Here is a 20,000-nt window from a genome sequence, read left to right on the forward strand (position 1 = left end):
AGATGTTCCAGAGCAGGGGGCCGAGACAGCTTCCCTGAGGAACACCTGCTTTTACTGCATGCTGTTCAGACTCTTGGCCATCAATGACTACTTTGAGATTCCTCTCTCTCAAGTAATCTCCAAACAGCAACAAGATGGGCCCATCCACACCTGCAGCACGGAGCTTTGCAAGGAGGCCTGCAGGCCACACCTTGTCAAAAGCCCCTTCGATGTCAAGGGCAACAACTGCAGTGGCCTTGCCTGCGTCCAGAGCAGCACTCCATTCCGAGGTGAGCAGCAGGTGAAGGTCAGCGGCCGATCTGCCCGGCCTGAACCCAAACTGCCGACTACACAGTAGGTGGTGCTTCTCAAGGTGCTCTGTGACTCTTGAGGCCACTATGGACTCGAGCACCTTGCTGAGCACAGGCAGCAGGGACACCGGACGATAGTTTTTGCCACTGTTCTTTCGTTTTCTTGTGTACTGGCACAACACTAGCCACTTTCCAGATACTTGGCCACCTGCTGGTCCGTAAGCACTGATTGAATATCGTAGAGTGGGTGAGCCAGCTCATCAGCACACTGGCGAAGAAGGCGTGGGCTAATGTTATCAGGACCCACTGCTTTTGTCACATCAAGGTTTGAGAGCACTGCCTTCACTTCCACTTCACTCGTTGTGGCACATGATAATTTTTCTTTCACTATGTTTGGTAGTGGGGTGGAGATCTTTTAGGGTCGGGACGCACATCTTATCAGTGAAGTGCTTGGCCAGGAGGTTAGCTTTATCTCGGGCAGACTGCGCTATTGTGCCGTCATCCCGGTGGAGGGGAGGAATGGTGTTCCCCCTAGACACACCTTGTTGCTCCTTAACAAGACTCCACCAGCGTTTTGACCCCACCTGGCCGCCCGCAGCTTCCTCTTGAGATCAGTCACCCATTGGTCAGAGGCCCACTCTTGAGTAGCCCTCATGTGGTCGGTTGCCTCCCTGTGTCGCTGCCTGTTCCATGCTGTGGGATGCCTCTTAAAGGTGAGCCAGGCACGGTACTTTGCGTCAGAGGCAGCTCGACATTCTGGTCCAAACCAGGGTTGGTCTGATGCCTTGGTTTGGTGTGTGGAGTGGGGCACCCAGCGGTCCTGCAGGGTGTGAAGCAGCTCTGTGAACTGCCCCACCTGCTGGTCAGTGTCTCCACATAACACTTCATCCCAGTCAGTAGTTTTGAGGGAGGCTCGCATAGCCTGCCAGTTTGCCTTCTCCCACCTCCACAGTGTTCGAGTGTAGCACTCCTCACGTGGCCTCTTGAAACTAATCCTTGTGAGGACTGCCACATGGTCCGAAGTGCCCACAAAGTCTAGGGAAGAACACTGTATGGTATCGGAGGGAAGGTCGGTCACGACTGGATCGAAGGATGATCCAGAGCGGTGAGTGGGAAAGGTGATATAGTTGTGCAAGTCGTGCACAACCATGAGTGTGTTAAATGCCTCACTCACTGTGTTTTGGTTTAAGTCACCAATTATTATCACATTTTCACACTTATTTGCTACCATCATTGCGTCTATATTCACTGTCAGGTAGTCAATGAGTAAAGTGCCTTGTGAAGGGGGGTGATAACACCCAGCATACAATAAACCTTTCCCGTTTCTGTCAGTTACTTTTAACACTAATAATTCAAGCTCCTCGGGCACAGGCTTGGCTGGTTCAATGACCTTAACATTGAGCGTTTCTTTGTAACAAAAGGCCCCACCTCCCCCTTGGGTAGATCGGTCCTTTCTTTGCCAAGCCGAATATCCACGCACACGAGCGTAATTCACTGGCACACTAACATCTAAGAAAGTTTCACACACAAAAACAATGTTGGCACAGTGTTTAATAATCACATTATGCTTTGAGTTCACCGACGTTAGTGTGAAAACCTCTTAAGTTTGCCTCTTCTCTTCTCTCTCTCTCTCTCTCTCTCTCTCTCTCTCTCTCTCTCTCTCTCTCTCTCTCTCTCTCTCTCTCTCTCTCTCTCTCTCTCTCTCTCTCTCTCTCTCTCTCTCTTCCCCTCTCTCTCTCTCTCTCTTCCCCCCTCTCTCTCTCTCTTCCCCTCTCTCTCTCTCTCTTCTCCCCCTCTCTCTCTCTCTCTCTCCCCTCTCTCTCTCTCTCTCTTCCCCCTCTCTCTCTCTCTCTTCCCCTCTCTCTCTCTCTCTCTTCCCCCCTCTCTCTCTCTCTCTTCCCCCCTCTCTCTCTCTCTCTTCCCCCTCTCTCTCTCTCTCTCTCTCTCTCTCTCTCTCTCTCTCTCTCTCTCTCTCTCTCTCTCTCTCTCTCTCTCTCTCTCTCTCTCTCTCTCTCTCTCTCTCTCTCTCCCCCCTCCCCTCTCTCTCTCTCTCTCTCTCTCTCTCTCTCTCTTCTCTCCCCTCTCTCTCTCTCTTCTCTTCTCTCTCTCTCTCTCTCTCTCTCTCTCTCTCTCTCTCTCTCTCTCTCTCTCTCTCTCTCTCTCTCTCTCTCTCTCTCTCTCTCTCTCTCTCTCCATTTACACACAGAAATACACAGGCCTGGCATTCATTGCACCAAATAGTATGAGGATATGTCAAGCTGGCTGGCTCATAACTTGAATTTTGGCTCAAAAGTCCAAGGAAAAAATTAATGAAGTGATTGCTCATATCTAGCATCACTTGTAACTCGAGGTTCTGCTGATTACATCAGGTTGCAAATTTGTACTGTAATCTTATTATAATGTGAATATTTGTAAAGTAATATATTGCAAGCAATCATGATAATCTTGTTTTCAGGATTGACTGACTGCTCTGCTCCATGTTTCCCTTAATCCCCTTCACCATGCTTCTGCACTGCCTGGTGATGTATACTGTACATTCTCCACTACAAACCAATTACAAGCAAGAAATGGGAATCCTTGGCTTGACATCAGCATTGCTATTCCAGAATTTAGTGCCTGTGGGTCAGTGACAAGATTTTTTGCTGCCTCATTGCAAATAATAAAAATTGTTTGTAAATCTATGAAAAAAAATATTTTTGATAGTTGCTTACCCAATAATTGATATAACTATATTATACAACCTCTTTTGTACATATATAATTATTCATTATTACTCAAATAAGAAAGTGTTGTATAGACTTACGACGTTATGATAAAGCATAAATACATGATACTATTGTCTGTAAAAACTTGTGGTTCAGCTCCCATGAAATTAACAATATTGTATCAATGTATTGCTTAAAATTCATTTTGCTCTTGTGCCTCATATTACATATTAAGAAACATGACGAAGTAAATATTGCACTTAAATCATATACAACAATTACATTTTATAGTTTTTATATAATAGTCATGGTCCTTACTTAAAGTAGGACTGAAAAACTTAGTCCTTGGTGATTGTATACAGATTGTAACATGAGTTTTTGTAATTACTGTCAGAGGTGAAAGCACAAGTTATTCTAATTAGAAAGTGTTCTATATACTTATGTATGTCAAGGCTGTCAAAATCATGCAGTATAAAGTCTACATGTATTTACTGTCACTGTCTTAGCTTGAAGCTGAAAACAGCTATTACCTGCCAGCCCTCACTCCTCTCTTCCTGCCTGGGCAAGCCTATTATTAACCCTTAACTGACAATAACTGTTCACGTTAGTGCTGTCCTGTTTTAAGTCACTGTGATCATTCATGTTGGCAGCATTTCTCCCACAAGTGAAGTTAGCAGCTAATCAGTTATTTGAAGTTTCACATCAAGACAATGACGGTGAATACATTTTGATTTTACGGTATAATTTTGACAGGGAAGATAGGGGGGGAAAAATCTGTTGAAAATGCAGAGTATGATGACACGTAACATGGTGTTTCTATAACATAAATAGTTGCCTGGTGCAGAAGTCTACTGAGAATAATTTGAACTTTTGCCTTTAACAGTACTTGCAGAAACTCACGTCCACTCTGTATGTGAATGAAAAAAATATAACAAATAAATAATTGTTGATTTTCACCCTCATTCAGTAAGATACATCTATGACCCATGCACCTTATTAGCACAAAACACTACAGATTTATTTGAAGGGGAGAGTCAAACATAGCTAAAAGAAAAGCATTTTAATAATTAGTCATGGTTAACACTGAAAATAAATACAGGATTACTAAGAGAATTTGAGCCATATCTTAACATGGAACTGATTAATTATTATTCAGTTTTACTCACAAATGTGTATAAAAGATTGTGGAAAAAAAAAGAAAAAATGAATTATGTGAAAAGTTTGGGAAGTGCAGCTTGAGAAAATATATTGCTATAGTTAGACAATGATACCAGGAACAGATGGCATAAAAGTGTTGGAAACAAGGTTTGATTAAATGTTTCACAGCCCATATAGGACAAACAAAAAGAAACTAAAGTAGCTGCTCACTATCATCACTACCTTTGCTCACTTCTTTAGTTGTCTCTAGATAAATATGGTATTGTGCATTGCTTTTGTGCTATAAATTGTGTTCAAATCTTACCACCACCACATGTATGTCCTTTAAGTCTCCGTTGCTTAGGTGTATGCTTCATACTATCACAGCCTCTATAAAAAGAGTGATGCAAACAACATGAAAAGAAGAGTAAAGAAAGACACAAAACATGAAAAGTTGATAATAGTATGGTAATCAAGATTGTTGTGTGTTTGCAGAGTGGTATAGTCTGGCTGGTATTATGGTGGCAATACTGTAACTTATATTTGAAAATGCAAGATATTTTTTCCTTTTTAATTAAGGAAACAATGCTTAACATTTCAATTATCTATTAGACACTTTCTAAGATGAAGGAAAATTCATCATTGGTAGCTTAATGTTCATGATAATGACTATCTTTTCCTAGATACTGGCTGTACTATACTGTTTGCTCTGTTGGAATTGTGTTGCATTTTCACTATTTTGATGCAATGCAGGCTGAACCATTCATGTATGAACAATTCAGCATTTGATGCTGGAGGTGCCAAGTGCAAAAAAAGTGCACCAAGTCCATTAGCTAATGCATATTTTGTTCACCCTTTATAAAGTAAGGGAAACATTAGCAATTTTTTATCGTGTATGGCTGAGCTGGAAACCCCAAACTTTATGGAAACACACATTTTCTTTTCTTCTTAGTCTATATATATATATATATATATATATATTTTTTTCTTTTTAATCTATAAACTCACTAATAGAGGAGTTAGAATTTTTTCATTATCACTATTTTATTTAGTTTGAATGCCGCCCAAAATAAGCTTGTTATGTATACAGTAATTACTGAAATTCCAGTATTATGTTAGTTATCAGTAAGCATGCAAAACAACTATCAGGTAATGGTGAAAACAATATTGACCAGCATTGCCCATGACTAGTAAGTATGCAGTAAGATGTTACCAGCAGGTAATGTATCTTCTAACCCTAATTTGAACATTAATTAAATCTAATGTAAACAACTCTGATGCCTGTTTCTTGGTATTCCTTCAAGTCAATGCCTATAAGAAAAAACTTGCATTTTTTTTCCTGTTCATACATTCTATTCTTTCATATGTATGAATGGATGGACGTTTGAGTAGATGGATGTATGTTTGGATGAATGATTGGATTCACTGGCTGGATAGATGAATTGTTGAACAGATGAGGGGAGAGGATAGGTAGATAAATAACTAGCTTGATATATGGATTATAGATTCTACTTGTATATATGTCTTGTATTGGAATATCAGAATAAAAAATTAATGAACTGTACATACCTCAACTATTCAGTCTTAATAATTTCTTCATAGCATTCAAAGTCAAGTTTTGCCAATTCCCCATTTGTCTTATCCATTATTGCATTCATATCCAAAGTGGTCCCTGGTTTTATGTTGTAACCTTTAATTAAACCTTGAGGGTTGGATGGGGTAACACAGTCCAGGTGGGGTTCTTTCCTTAACACTTGGTCAATGTCTACACCACTAAAGAAAGCAACTGATAGTGGTAAGTCTTTGAATCCCAGTCTGTGGAGAAAAACTGAATATATAGTATATATATTTCATATACAGAGATGAAATACAGGGAATTCCTCTCCCTATAAATTCCTTATTTTCCACAAGACAATAAAAAACCAGAAACAATCTATCTGCTAGTGTGTTATTACTTTACCTTGTGGCAAAGTATGCCCGTGTAAGAAGGTTGGTGATCTGGAGAGCTAGGGCTGCTCTGTAACAGTCTCCTTCAGCTACCAAGTATCGTACCTGCCACGTGTGTTAAAAGTATTAACCATGAGATACTATAAAATGTGAAGTACAGCCTGTTTTTATATAACATGAACTACTCTCTTCAATGAATAACAAGGTGGTATCAAAAAAGTTCCAAGACTAGGTCTACCTATATACAAGAAATAACTTGCCCTGATTAAAGATTTGACTGTTCAATCTGAGTTCATAGCATTTTAATCCCAATGTTTAGCAATGTATCTAACATTACACGATAATGAATATATGTATGGCAATTTAAAATATGATTTTGAGCAATAAATGGCACACATATGACTGGTACAAAGCCTCAATCTGCTCAATTTAAATTGTATTAACTTCCTATTTAATAAATCTTTTGAGTGACTCAACTTCCTATTTCTAATTCATCCTTAAAGAAATCAATCAAACCTTGAACAATGAAACAGTATATGATTATATCACCTATTAAGTCATTCACTAGTTTTGTGGCTTTAGTTATTTTATGGAATTTTTGGCTGTTTCAATCCTATCATTTCACAAAGTAACTAATATCCATTATGAAGGCCACTTTATAAAGATATAAATAGGTCCCATATGGTCATGAAGTGTTATCACTCTAGTGACCTTCTCTACTAACAAGTACAGATATGCTGACAGTTGCATCACTTTCATCCTCATTATTTTGAGTATCCCTTACTGACTATGTAATCAGTCCACTTTCAGTGATAAGATAATATTTGAAAAAATAATAAATAAAGAAATAAAATAAATTAAAGAAATAAAAATAAGAAAACCATTGAAAATTCCATACACTGTACTATATACCTCATCATGAATACTGATGCAAAAACGACCCGAGATGTGATACTTTGTGAACAACCATTGCATACACACCAGCATGATGTGCAGGTAATCCACCGCTGAAAAGCAAGCAAGAATCCACGTGAGTTACACTAACACCATTGAACTGCTAAATGTTGATGAAATTATCATTATTATCATATTACAAAACCTCACATATGATGACTCTTTAAGTAAGGTATAACTTATTATATCATAAGCTGATTACTTGCCCAATTCTATATCTATCGCTTAAAGACCTTAAAATACAAAAATTTTGGTGGACAAAGTTTGGCTTACCTGAACTCTGTACAACCCAGTTCACTCTGCTTGTCATGAACTGGTCATCAACATATTGTGGTTCAAGAGCCCGTGTTATGCGAGCACCCAGCACTGGAGTCTTAGGTTCTGGACATCGAGCAATAGCCTCCAGACAGTTGAACATGTGAGATTCTGAGCCCCCTACCCATATAGGGGGCTTTTCCACTATGTTGGAAAATGTGGCTTCATAATTGTTTTCATATGCTTCTCGTAAAATCTTCATAATCTAAAATGAGTAAAATTAACTTCACAATTTCTATTTTAATAATAGCTTGAATTATGATGCATAAATAATGTCTACTCAAGATTAAGCTCTTAAAAAACAAAAATTTTAATTTGTGCTTGTGAACACCAAATAGTGATATAATATTATAAGGAAATCTACTGAATATATAATTCATAAAAAGGGGAAGCTGCAGTAGGAAGCTTTAAAATTAAAATAAACATTATTCTCATACCTTATAGCAATTAAAATAAACATTATTCTTATGGCAAACTTTACAAAAATAAGGAAAATGTTACTTTACTACCTTTTTTCTGGGCATGGGCTCTTCAGTAACATGGTAACCCAACTCAGAAGCAAGATTCTCCCCGGCATCATTGAGGTACCAACCCTTCTCTCCTTTGGTAACAGCAAACAAGTGTTCTGCTTTCCTTCTAGTTTCAGTGTCAGTCAATTTTGGATTGTACTGCTTCAGCAATCTCTGGATGAATCGCAACCCAGCACCATAAATTCTTCCATAATTAATAACCTAAAAATAAATACACGTACATAAACTAACTGATACTTTTCACTGCAAAGAAATTACTAACATATGAAATGCTAACACCATTTTTTTATCTTTGATGACTGAAACTGAATTACATGTAACTTGATTTACGAGATAGATGCGTTCCAAGAGGCATCGCGTATATCAAAATTTGCGTAAAACAAACTTGTAATTTTCATAACAAAATAGATAATAGGGGGGGATGCGGGATGTGGTCCAAAAAAATTCATACAAAATACTCTGTTTATTTGGCTAAATTAACATGTTTTTATTATTTACCATTCTAAATACTAGAAGTGTATTCAAAGTAAAGGGAAAAGCAAGAAATAATGAGAAAGCAAAATTTAATAAGAGAAAACAACAAAACAAAGAATATGTAAACACAACACTCACTGCATCACTGCCTTCACCACTCACACCACAGTCAGTCACCATCTTCCTCTGAGCTTTTCCACTTTTTCAAAAATCCACTTATCAAAAATAACCCCACATGCAGAAGAAGATGAAGGACGTTTTGGTGCCATCTTGGTGAATTATAGGCAGATTGAAGAGATTCCGTCTGTACTCAGTGCTGGCAGACTGCAAATGAGGCATGAGAAGAGCGGAGCTCCCACCTATTGGCCAGCTGCGGAACTCTATGGCGTGCAGTTTGAAATTGCGTCTGGCGCTCAGTTTGAAAATGCGGTTGGGCCAAATCACGTATGAGCAAACTTATTGTGCAAATTAAATTTATTTTATTTTTTCGGTCACATTATAAGAAAAACGCGTAAATCGAGAGTTACCTGTATACTTGCATTTTAAGTAACAAAGTTTTCAGAGAGGTGATAGTTATTATAAGCATGAAAGGCTCTCTCTCTCTCTCTCTAAGATAATTCTAGCTCTTTTAACTCATAAACAATTTTCATCATGGTTAGTCCACTCCATTCCTACTTAATATACCTTTTCCTTCCAGATTTATCTGAAATAATGTATTATAGTAAAGCAACCATTCTTAAACTTCTTTGCAAATAACAAACACTTTAATCCAAAGGACTTTAAAACAGTTACTCTTTTCTAACAAAAAATAAAAATAAAATAAAAACGAATAAAATACATAAATCATAATAATACGGCCTGACCGATTTATCAGCCAGCTGATTTAATCTGCTGATTATAGCCAATAGAAAATAATCGGTAATCTGCCAAAAGTTCGCTGATTGATGCCAATATTAAAGCTTATATTTTCACTAATAAAATGCAGGGAACTTAAGTGTCTCACCAAAGTGTCATGATGTTCTTGTGTAAGAACTCTGGTACTGAGGTGTTATTTTATTTCTCAGAAGTTTATAAATTCTTTTTTTTTTTTTTGTTCAAATTGTTCATATGCTACTTGTTCCAAAAAATTCCTGAAAATAAGTGTTTGATAATGGTAAAATGCTTCACCTTCAATTTGCAACCTGCTAACAAGCGTTTGAACTATATTTATGCCAATAAAAGCAGGTATTCATATCTTTATTTATTTTGAAAAATAAAAAAAATTAATTGACTGATATATCGGTTATCAGAATATTTTATCCTCCAATACTGGAACTGGCATTGGCACCAAAAAATCCATATTGGTTGAGCCCTAATAATAATAATAATAATAATAATAAAAAAAAAAAAAATAAATAAAAAATAATAACAATAATAATTACCTTAGCATGATCTCGGGATATCCCAGCACTCTGAGCAGTGTGGCTGTGCATGTCTGTTCCATCACTTTTCTTTCCTTGCAGTGTCATCCAGCCTAGAGCAGTAGCACCATGCTCTCCTGTGAAATAAGCATCTCCGAGCAGAGCTGCAATCCAGAGTTCCTGAGAGTCTACATCAGCACCAACAAATTTGTACCCTGTAAAAGATATATCCATAAATGTAAAATTATACAAAATAAACTTTCATGCCACAATAATGCCTATACCAGAATAATTACTCCATAATACCCCATGAACATTAGTCTGTGATAAATGACACAAGTAATTACTCAAAAAACTATTTCTTATATCAAAATTGAAACATCTGTGTGAATAAGCTTACCAGGGGGAGCCTCAACCATGGCCTTAAGTTCTGATCCAATTCGATCTGAGTAAGCATTTGAAGCAGTCATCCAGGTGCGCTCTACTGCCCTCCTGGTGATGGTTCCAGCACTGATTACCATAGGCAATATCACTCCATACTTGCTGTCTCTTGTATAGCCATCTTTTGGGAGATAAATTCTTGAATTAATTTAGAACCCAGCATATAATTCAAGAACTTTACCTGTAAAATACAAAAGACTAAAGCTATATTTTAATTAAAAATACACTCATAAATGTTCCCCATTTTAAAGGGTAAATATAAGAAGCAATCAATTTCTTGATTATGTGCCCAAAGCTCATGATTCCTCCTACCTTAATTATTGTTTAACAAGTTGCCGTAATGATGCAGGTGACTCAGTTTACATGATTTTATAAAATAAATTAATTAATTAATGATAACACAAAGTTTTCATTTTGGTAGGATCCTTACAATAGCATGACTACAAAAGTTCCATCCTTAAAAAACAAACAAGTGCTATTTGTATCGATCTTACTTCTGGTTTGGAATATAAGTATAGTAACTTATCAATGACTACCATAGGGGATATATTACAGAGTTAAGACCAATTATGATTGAGACACACTACAGTAATGAAACATGGAAGAAAATCCCTTACCAGAAGAAGTGACTGCATGAGGAAGAGATGAGTGATTGCTCCAAACTACCATTTGAGAAAGTATACGATCTCTGTTGTTCTTCCAATATGATAATGATTTGCTGGTCTCTAATACAAGTTTTGCCACATCTCCCACGTGACTAGTTAATGTATTATCTTCTATCTTGCTGAGGAAGTCCTTGGCTAGAGGGTTGCCAACACGACACCCTGCACCATCCTTGTGGGGAAGAGGGATAAATCCTACTCCAGGAATGCCTATGTTCTTTAAGTTCTCATCTTCATCAGTTTTGCCTCTTTTCCTTTTCCTTGAATCTTCCCTTACACAATTCAGTTCATCATAATACTGTGCCCAATCATCTGTACTTTCATCACATACAGTCACTTCTGATACATTCAAATCTTGAGTCTTTACACCAAATACATCATAGAAAACTTTTACAGGAAATACAGGTCCATCATTCGCATCAAGAGGATAAGAATCCCATTCAAAATGAGGTATATCCTTAAAGGACTGATAATTGGGTTTCAAGTAACCCCAACCAAATTTCCTTTCATAATGCAATGGAAATCCATCCCAGGTTAACTTCAATATTTTTGGAACAATCTGCAAACTAGTGCTCATATTTTCAGGCTCTGGAGTGCCCTCTCTCTCCCCAGTTCGGGCACACAACTTTCTATACCAATTTGGATAACCCGGCAGTTTTTTCACCTTAGCTTTTGGTTGGGACCAATCAAGGCTCCATAGCCAAGGGTCATTCTTATATTCTTCTCCTTTCAAATAACTTAGACTTGCCTGAACTTGCTTCACAAGTTCCTCATTTAGCATCCTTTCAACCTGTTTGTACTGATATTCTGAAGATTCTATATATCTTTCCCAGTTCTTTGTAACAGGGAGAAAAGTAAGTCCCATCTCCAACATTCCAGAAAATGTTACTGGATGAGGAAAACGTTCAAAAAATAGTGGTAACAGTTTGACCAAAACTTGATGAGTTGCACTCACATCACTAGCACAATAAGCCATCAAGTTCTGAAAGTCTTCCCTTATGTCATTCAAGCTACCATCAACAAAAACATCTCTGGTACTTTTCTCAAGGCTCTTTTCAGGGCGACAGTAAAACTTATAAACATCATTAAGACTGTTTTGACAACCAACAGACATCCATGGCAATCTTATTTTTGGTTCATTTTTATTTTTCATTAGTAAAGCACGCTGTTCTGAAACTAAGCCACTCACAGCAATATGAAGAGACATGGTATCCACAAAACGTAGACCAGTTTCTTTCAATAGGTATTGCTCACGGACTCGAAGGCGGTCATAACTGACATTATGGCCCACAACAAGCCGAGGTGACTTTGGTAAGTGTGCATCTGTGAGTGTGACTTCTTTGGAACTTTCAAGAGGAATCAGTACTTTCATACTAATCTCATTTCTATCAATGGGTTGAACTGTGCTTGTCAAAACTTCAGAACACCATGAGTACCAATATTTGCTTGAAACAGCTGTGGCTAGTGTAGGATGACTGCCTTCTTTAATGCAAACCTCTACATCAAAAACTATTGCAGAGCATTCTGGATAATCAACTGGGGAGCAACTTCCATCCACATTATAGCGTGTCCATCCTGGGGTGAATTCCCATTGGCTTGGAGGGCTTGGAAGATCTTCTCCTATTAACTTTTTAAGCAACTCTTTGTAATGGAAACACTGATCCTCGGCAATGACACGGAAGTGTTGGTCTAAATCTTTACTTTCTAACTTTGGCAATTTGAAATCCACCTCAGCCATGAAGGAGGTGGTTTTATCCCACAGTCCATGAGCTTGTAAATGTTCCTTGGCTCCATCAAGATCTTCAGCCTTCTGACTGTCCTTTTCAGAAACTTCTTCAAATAACTGATCAAAGATGCCTTTGGGCAACATTTGAATACCAAGAGCATTTCTCCGAATGTTCTGCAATGCCTCTGTCTTATCATGATTAATATTTATGTCCATATTGTTTCCTGAAGAAGCATGCGCATCTTGTTTAAGCACTGAAAGCCTAACTTCTTCATCTGATAGTGAGCCATTTGTGTTTTTGGAAATATGATTTCCTTCATGATGATATTTATCATAATCCAATGAGTCATCTTGCTCAATATTTATCTTCTTATCAAAGAAAAAAATCTTTTTTTTACTGGCACCCATTATTTTGTCATTATCCACCTTGTTATTCTTAATAACTTTTACTTTGTGTGCTTTCTCAATTCCATGATCTACCTTCCCTGTGTACTTATCAAAGCTACTAGCAGTTTCTTGGGAACTTGAAAGTCCATGGCTTTTATGGTATAATTTTCCTATAACTTTCTCTATAACTTCATTCACTGAGGTAATTTCTATCTTTGGAACAATATCATTTTCTTGTTTGAAGGCAGTTTGTGTTTCTGTTTCAATAGGTGACTCTGGAAACTTTTTCTCTACTTGAACTGATGAATTTTTCCTTAGTATTCTGCTTAAGTTATAATCTTTCTGAGGTTTCTTAACTACTTTATTTATTACCTTGTCAACATTCTTTGTCATAGGCTTAACTATAGCAATCTTTTTTGCTTGCTGGATAGACTTAACAACTTTTGAGGACTTGTATCTCTGTATGATGTAGTTCAGCTTGCAGTAGGAAAGAGGTAGTCTCACTTGATAAAAGACCCATGGATGGTGGTGTCCCAGATGGTTTAGCCAAGACAGTTTCCTAGTGTTCAGCATGATTAACAGTATTTTCTTTTTATCTGAAATTAGGAAACAGATTGACTATTAAAAATGGCTTCCACATAAGTGTGTAAACAAACCATTATCTACACCCCAAACATACACATGCACAAGAGTGATGGATGGGGGCAGACTGCATTTATCTACATATATAAAATGCATTTCATAAAATATGATACCAAGAAATCAATATACTACAAGCTTGAACAACTTTATAAATACGTGGTCTTCATAGAGCAGCTAAATTGTACACATGTGGCATTGAGTACTTACTGTAGGATACTCATGTGTTTTTTTTGCTTAGGAGCCATGCGTGTTTGTTAGTGAAGTGATTCGTCTTATGCTGCATTATAAAGTCAACATCACAAACCCATAGCTGGTTTGGAGAAATACTGTACAGTGTAATGCACATGTCAGTACCCATATTGGTTTCTGGTATGGATGGGATATGCTGTATTACATCTCCTACATTCAGCCAATGAGAGCTGTTCTTTTAATGACTTAAGGAATAGAGCATGCACCAGCAGTAGTGCTGCTTCCCATTTATTTTTGGTGGTAAGAGATGATATTTGATGCTGTTGAACTTTTATCACCCAAAACCCCTTTCCCTTCCCCCCAAGGTCCCCCAACCATACTGGGGGAAGGAACTGTCCCCACCACCAAAAAAAATAAAAAAATAAAAAAAAATTAAAAAAAAATTAAATAAAAAATAAATAAATAATAATAATAATAATAATAATATATTGGGCCACAACACTCTTCTTGACTTTTAACTGCACTACTCCATAATGAGGAACAGAAGCAGTTTGAAGTTAACAGTTTTAATCCAAACCTCTGCACTAGTCACACCTCAGTGGCAGCAGTGACTAGGAAACGAGAATGAAGGGGGGAGCAGCAGCAGCAGCAGCAAAACAGGCAAGGAAAGAGCTGTTAGTAAAGTGCTTACCACATAAATGACCTGTTCCATATTAGGTAACCATCCTGTCCTGTCCACCCTCAGCAGTCATTGCACTGTACACTGTTTGACAACAGCATGTCTCTACAAAGCATTCTAACTAAATCTAACCTAAGTCAGTGAGACTGACAGGAAACTAAGGTAATACTCAAATAATCCACTTATGTATACATGCAATGATGAACCAGGTGGATGGGTGAGCCATCTAATGGCAGTGTTGCTAACAACCATTTCCTCCAACCCACACTTGACATTAACACTACAGAATACTAGTGGATTTGATGGTGGAAATAGGAGGTTTCGACAGAACTTTCAAATGCCACAGACTTTTCATGGTTGATACAAATGATAAAATGCTCACTCTAAGTATCTCCAGTATTTCATTACTAACTCTTAGGCAATACCTTATATGAAAATTTAAATATAAACTCATGAATATAAAATGCTTGCTCTTTAATTAAGTATATTAATGCTTTATTATAACTCATAGTTTGATAATTAAAATATGAGCTTATGGTAATACCAAATGTAATCTATAACCTCGTAGATATCTAAAATAGGTTAATGTGCAGAAGAGGTCCCCCTTACCAATCTCTTCAAAGTAGTCATTATGAAGATGTTATAATAGTATACTTGTGATGTATAAAGATTTCGGAAAACGGTCGACCTTACGTGAGTCACACTGCTTTCTTGAAAATCACCCATCTCCGCCAGAATCTAAGTCCCTAACAGATCCGTTCACTGTGGTACGCAGGTGAAAGCTGAGACAAGAACAAGTTCCTATTACATGTGAATTGACAACATGTCATCAACGTATGTGTTATGAGACAAAAATGTAAATAATGCACCACCTTTCTCTTTGATGATAACTTATCTTCGTCTTTTTCCTCAATTCACACTTTCATTGGTTCGTGAGCGCAGATATCAGCGCAGGTATCAATCCGCGATGAAGGATGAGGGTAACACGTGTACAGGTGCCCAGTCCTTACCCTGCATCTGCCATGACATGCTGTGAAGACTGTGATCTCGGTTTGCTGGAGTTTGCTGTCAAGTACAGCGGAAAGGTTGCGAATTTGAATGCTGGGAAATCATCGCTCCTGCGATGCAAGTCAGTGTACAATCGAGAAAAGGACCAGCTAGGACCTTCATCCTTTTGTTAAGGTATTGTGAGGACGGGTATTGGTAGAGGTAGGGCATATTGTGTGGAGCTATAAGAGAACCGGTGTGGGGGGAGGGAAGCTACCCGAAAGCAAGGATACGGTAGGTTAGGTTTATGTTAGGTTACGTTAGGTTAGGTTAGGTTTATGTTAAGAGTTAGGTTAGTGTTATAGGGGGTTAGTTAGGTTAGGTTAGTTTTTTTTTAGGGTTAGGTTAGTGTTATAGGGGGGTTCCAGGGAGGCGCAGCCCTCCCCCCCCCGGTTAGGTTGGGTTACATTAGGTTTATGTTAGTGTTGTAAGGGGGAGGTTTATGTAAAACTTCCCTATATTTAGGGATATTTTCGAACATTTGGGGAAATGTCCCTACATTTTTCAAAGTCCATATATCACTCAAATATACCTCCCCCCCCTAAAACTCCCGATTTCCCACAGGCCCCCAAACTTGCTAGAACTGGGAAGAGATAATTTCAGTGAAAATTATTCTTGATTTTTTTATTTTTTCAATTTCTTCCTTGAAAACGGCGGTTTTTGTCCTTAGATTTCCCCCCCCCCCATATATCGCCTCTTTTGGCTCCCCCAACCCAAAAACCCCCGATTCCCCACAGGCCCCCAACCTTGTTGGTGCTGGGGGGAGGGGGGTGGGGAAAGGGAGAGGGGACTTCTTATGCATTTTTACCCTAAAATAATATTTTGATCAACAGTCACTGTCATCACTTGCACTCTTTAAAGCTGATACTTGGTGCAGCTGCTGGCCGAGTGGCTGGGGTAATTGATTTTGCTGTGTACTCTTCCCATTGTCAAATATCTTTCCCTGGTAGCAAAGAATTGTGGTGCACTGGTATCGCTGCCGTTTTCCCTGTGACCAGCTGACACTGGATTGCAACCTACACACATTCATGGTCAAGGACTTCAATTAATTTGTACACAATTATGTAATTTTCATTTTCTGCCTTGGCGCAGAGTTTGTTTGGGCCATTATGCCACCCCTCAACATCCATGTGGATTCTATATGCTCAAGCAGCCGAAAACTGATGATGTAATGACCCGACAACATCCTGGAACCCTTTAAATGTGATCAGTATTCGTTCTGGAGGCAAGAGTAGTGGTGACATGCCCTCTCGTAAAAATTTGCAGGACTTGGACTTGTTAGCACCGTGTGATCAAAACCGGCTACAAAACTACCGGCTTCGAGAAGTGCCGGCGTCAAAATTCCCGAGATAAACGCCCGTGTGACCTGGCCTTTAGACAGGTTAGACAGACCGCATTCTTTTATCTTTCTCCATTTGGAAGTTTCCACACTACTATACCGGAATGTTCGACGGTGAGTGGTTTTGGAAGTTTCATCGGTGTCATCAAAACGGAATTCCGTCGAATCATTCTGATACCACACTAAAAGTTACAGTAGTGGTCGACTTTACCTATGACCAGAAGTACTTGACATTTACACACATTTGAATCTTGATTCAGTAGTTAATGAATGGTTGAAAAACATAGTCACCTCCACAGTAATAACTCCCAAGGCACAACTTCCTTCCTCTCTCTCCTCGGAATGAAGTGACAGGCCGCACGGCGTCGGCGTGACGGCACCACATGTGCGAGGAAAGGCGGACTAAAAAGTTTTGAGTGTTTGTGGGACTGGGAGGTGTTGATCTTGATCGTTATTTCTCTTGAGAACTTTCCTTTCAAACTGAAACTAGCCATATATCTTTCTTAATGCTCTCTATATGTGATTTTTTAATTGAATTACTTCTTCTTTCTTTTGTTCTTTTATTTCACGTGCAATCTTTTAATGTTTTACCTATATTACAAAAAATATGTAATACCGAATCTATCCTCTTTGTTTATAGATATAAAAATCTTAATTATTCTTTTTTTTTTTTTTTTTTTTTTTTTTACTTCTCTTGAGATATTTGTAACTTTGACAAAATAATTTTACAGCAATACACTCCCACAACTGAGGTGAGCGTGCCGGTGTCAACCCTAGCCGAAAGAAGCTTGTAAAGTGTAAACAATAACAAATGTCTCCAGCCGGCCTCGTATTATCGCACCTTAACTGTGCGTGTGTGTCTTTGCCATTATTTTCAAAGTTATGATTGTAGTATCAAGTTTTGATACATTTTTTGAGGGAGAACAAAATCTGTGTAAAGGTGTTTGACAAAATGTTGGATCATTCCTGATGGTGGTTAAAATATTTTTACTGTTGCGGCTATACTGTATTGTCGCAAGTGGTTTTATATCGGTAAGTACTTATAATAAATTCGCGTCCCTCTCTCCCCAACAAGATTGGGGATATGAACAGTGTAGGGGTTTGTGTGGGGGGCGAGACAGCAGTGAAATATGGGTGTTGAAAAATCTTTGGGAATTTCGCTTAAAATTTTGGTATCTTTCCGAACTATCCTATCTTAGCCTGGGTCACTGCGCTCTTCCTCCACTTGGATTATAATTGTGTTCTTTATCACTACGTCATTATCCAGGTTTATTTGACTTGACATGATGAAATGTACATGGCCTTTCAAGAGCCTTTCGTTTGGTCAGTTGTTTCCTTCATGCATGTACTATGATGAAGCATTAACTCTTATACCCCGTCATAACAGGAGGGAGTGGTTTTAAGATACTTAGATAAAAAAAAAGTAGCAAATGTTAGAAAGTTTCCTCGAGTCCTTTAGTGTTCAATCAAATTATTTTAACAAACGCTGGGACAATAGAAAGCTTAGGAGTTGCTTTTTGCTGTGGTATAAGCATTACTGAATACACATAACATATGCACAAAAAAATAAAACAAAGATAAAAAAAAATTAGAAGATAAATTTAGAAAGGTATTCTTTTATTTCCTTCAATTTTTTTTTGCAAAAACACATCACTCTATGCACTCTTATCTAAACCAGTAATGAGATAAGAATAACAATTCCAATATTGTCATGCATCATAATATGTTTCTGAACTGCTTAGTTATTCATGGAAATACACATATATCTCACCAAAAAATTGATAAAAAGTGATAAAATACAGCACACTGACATTAGTGTCATCACCATCCTCATGCTTTGCACCCTCACGCCTACACAAACTTAACCATTTAAAAGCTGTTGCAAGATTAGCTAAGTGTCCACCATCTTGAAAACAATGGGCGCAATGACGGGCCTTGTTATATGACAGACAGCCTCAGCATAAACAAACTGTGCAGCATAAAATGAGCGCGGTATTTGAAAAGTGCCACAATTCATGCCTTGCGGGGTCTAACATAAAAGCCACGATCGTGCCTCACGGGGTATAAGGGTTAAGTTAGAAATGTTGATAAGGATGTAAAGTAAGTTGAAATGGTGGTTTGAATTGAATTACAAGTTGCGTCATCCTCAGTGACGTCTGTTGTGAATATCTACATATGTAAGAATAGTGAAGTGTTTATAAACATAATTGTGCATGTTTGATATTGGAATTTTTGGAATTTTTTTTCTTTTGTTTTCTTTTCCAGATTACATAAAGAAAAACATGAGGACCATGAAAAATGTTCTAGGTTTAGAAGCTACCGTCATGTTGAAGTCAGTGTGCAGTAGTAGTAAAGTGTTCTGGAAAAAGAATGCTCTCAGACTACAGGCACTCCAGTTTGCACACCACTTCTCTTCACAGGTAACAACAAAACATACTGAAGCTATGTACAGTTGTTGCATGTTGCCTCAGGCTGATCTAATATTTATTATTATTATTGTTTTATTTATTTATTTTTTTTTTTATCAAACTTAAATTTTCAACCTCTCATTCATTATTTGTTATAGTATCAATAGTTAATTATAATGTAATGTGAGATAGAGGAGTTTTGATATTTAAAAAATTACACCTCTCTTTCATTTTATATGTGTTCTGCATTGAATTTTTAGTGTCTTTTTTTAATTTACAGACAGAAACACTTCACAACCTCAATGATGAAAGCTCATCAGAAAAAGCTGTAAGAACATACCATCAGAGAGCATATGAAAAATTATCTACAGCAGAAGAGGCGAATGTGGAATTTCATTCAGCCAATAGAATTATACAGCCAACAGTACATGTTGAGATGATCCAGCAGTACTTCAGTAAGAAAAGAAACTGATTATATTTTCTAAGGAAATAAGTTTAGATGTATCTAATCTTGGGTTGGTGATAGATATTTTTGTTGTCAGTTTTCCTTGTGCCAAATGTTCATAAAATAAAAGACTGATAAATACTTGAACACTAATATTTCTAATAAATTTTCATGTGGTGTCTTTAGATGTAGGCAAGACCACAGCTTACCGGATGCTGGAAAAAGATAAGCGACTGAAAGCCTGTGGTGTCCATAACCTGGCAAGGAATATGAATACTCTCCA

The 20,000-nt window shown here is 37.7% G+C and overlaps 4 protein-coding genes across 10 annotated transcripts in view; 2 read left to right on the forward strand and 2 right to left on the reverse strand.

The window, feature by feature from the left end:
• LOC123517690 overlaps positions 1–1,524 on the reverse strand; it is a 6,389-nt gene extending 4,865 nt beyond the window's left edge. Inside the window, exons 1-2 of the mRNA XM_045278042.1 lie at positions 875–1,524; positions 1–515 (exon numbers count right to left, since the gene is read on the reverse strand). The exon at positions 1–515 is cut by the window's left edge and continues 410 nt beyond it. Of these exons, the coding sequence (XP_045133977.1) occupies positions 1–515; positions 875–1,524 (1,165 nt within the window). The remainder of the gene's footprint in view (positions 516–874) is intronic.
• LOC123517411 (5'-AMP-activated protein kinase catalytic subunit alpha-2-like) overlaps positions 1–10,024 on the forward strand; it is a 74,057-nt gene extending 64,033 nt beyond the window's left edge. For 2 of the 3 annotated variants that reach the window (XM_045277426.1, XM_045277428.1), the window contains one exon: positions 2,746–6,555. The gene's annotated coding sequence lies outside the window, so the exon portion shown is untranslated. Of the gene's footprint in view, positions 1–2,745; positions 6,556–9,854 lie in introns of those variants that run through there. The other variant, XM_045277427.1, reaches the window with a different exon arrangement.
• Positions 4,041–17,293, reverse strand: LOC123517409 (DNA polymerase subunit gamma-1-like). Of its 4 annotated transcripts, XM_045277423.1 has the most exons (10): positions 17,156–17,293; positions 10,811–13,564; positions 10,153–10,314; positions 9,774–9,967; positions 7,858–8,079; positions 7,307–7,553; positions 6,992–7,086; positions 6,093–6,184; positions 5,702–5,947; positions 4,041–4,522 (listed from the first exon to the last, which is right to left on the reverse strand). In XM_045277423.1, the coding sequence occupies exons 1-9, from the start codon at positions 17,247–17,249 to the stop codon at positions 5,707–5,709; spliced, it is 4,101 nt and encodes a 1,366-aa protein (XP_045133358.1). In that variant the 5' UTR covers positions 17,250–17,293; the 3' UTR covers positions 4,041–4,522; positions 5,702–5,706. The 4 variants fall into 4 exon arrangements, with proteins under 4 accessions (XP_045133358.1, XP_045133359.1, XP_045133360.1 ...); XM_045277424.1 differs by having other exon boundaries at positions 4,041–5,947; positions 7,858–8,031; XM_045277425.1 differs by having other exon boundaries at positions 4,041–5,947; positions 7,061–7,086.
• Positions 17,294–17,633: 340 nt separating this feature from the next.
• Positions 17,634–20,000, forward strand: part of LOC123517466 (transcription termination factor 5, mitochondrial-like) — a 6,989-nt gene continuing 4,622 nt past the window's right edge. The window contains exons 1-4 of one of the 2 annotated variants that reach the window (XM_045277549.1): positions 17,634–17,896; positions 19,130–19,284; positions 19,553–19,727; positions 19,904–20,000. The exon at positions 19,904–20,000 is cut by the window's right edge and continues 1 nt beyond it. In XM_045277549.1, the coding sequence (XP_045133484.1) occupies positions 19,147–19,284; positions 19,553–19,727; positions 19,904–20,000 (410 nt within the window). In that variant the 5' untranslated portion in view covers positions 17,634–17,896; positions 19,130–19,146. The remainder of the gene's footprint in view (positions 17,897–19,129; positions 19,285–19,552; positions 19,728–19,903) is intronic. The other variant, XM_045277548.1, reaches the window with a different exon arrangement.

The sequence above is a fragment of the Portunus trituberculatus genome, chromosome 42 (genome assembly GCF_017591435.1).
Source record: "Portunus trituberculatus isolate SZX2019 chromosome 42, ASM1759143v1, whole genome shotgun sequence".
Lineage (NCBI taxonomy): Eukaryota > Metazoa > Arthropoda > Malacostraca > Decapoda > Portunidae > Portunus > Portunus trituberculatus.

Coding starts and splice junctions, on each gene's coding strand:
- LOC123517409 (XM_045277423.1), bottom strand. CDS start 17,249: ATGTGGTGCCGTCACGCCGACGCCGTGCGGCCTGTCACTTCATTCCGA. Junction 7,554..7,857: donor AGCCCATGCCCAGAAAAAAG/GTAGTAAAGTAA, acceptor TACTCATTTTAG/ATTATGAAGATTTTACGAGA. Junction 7,087..7,306: donor CTGGGTTGTACAGAGTTCAG/GTAAGCCAAACT, acceptor CTTGCTTTTCAG/CGGTGGATTACCTGCACATC.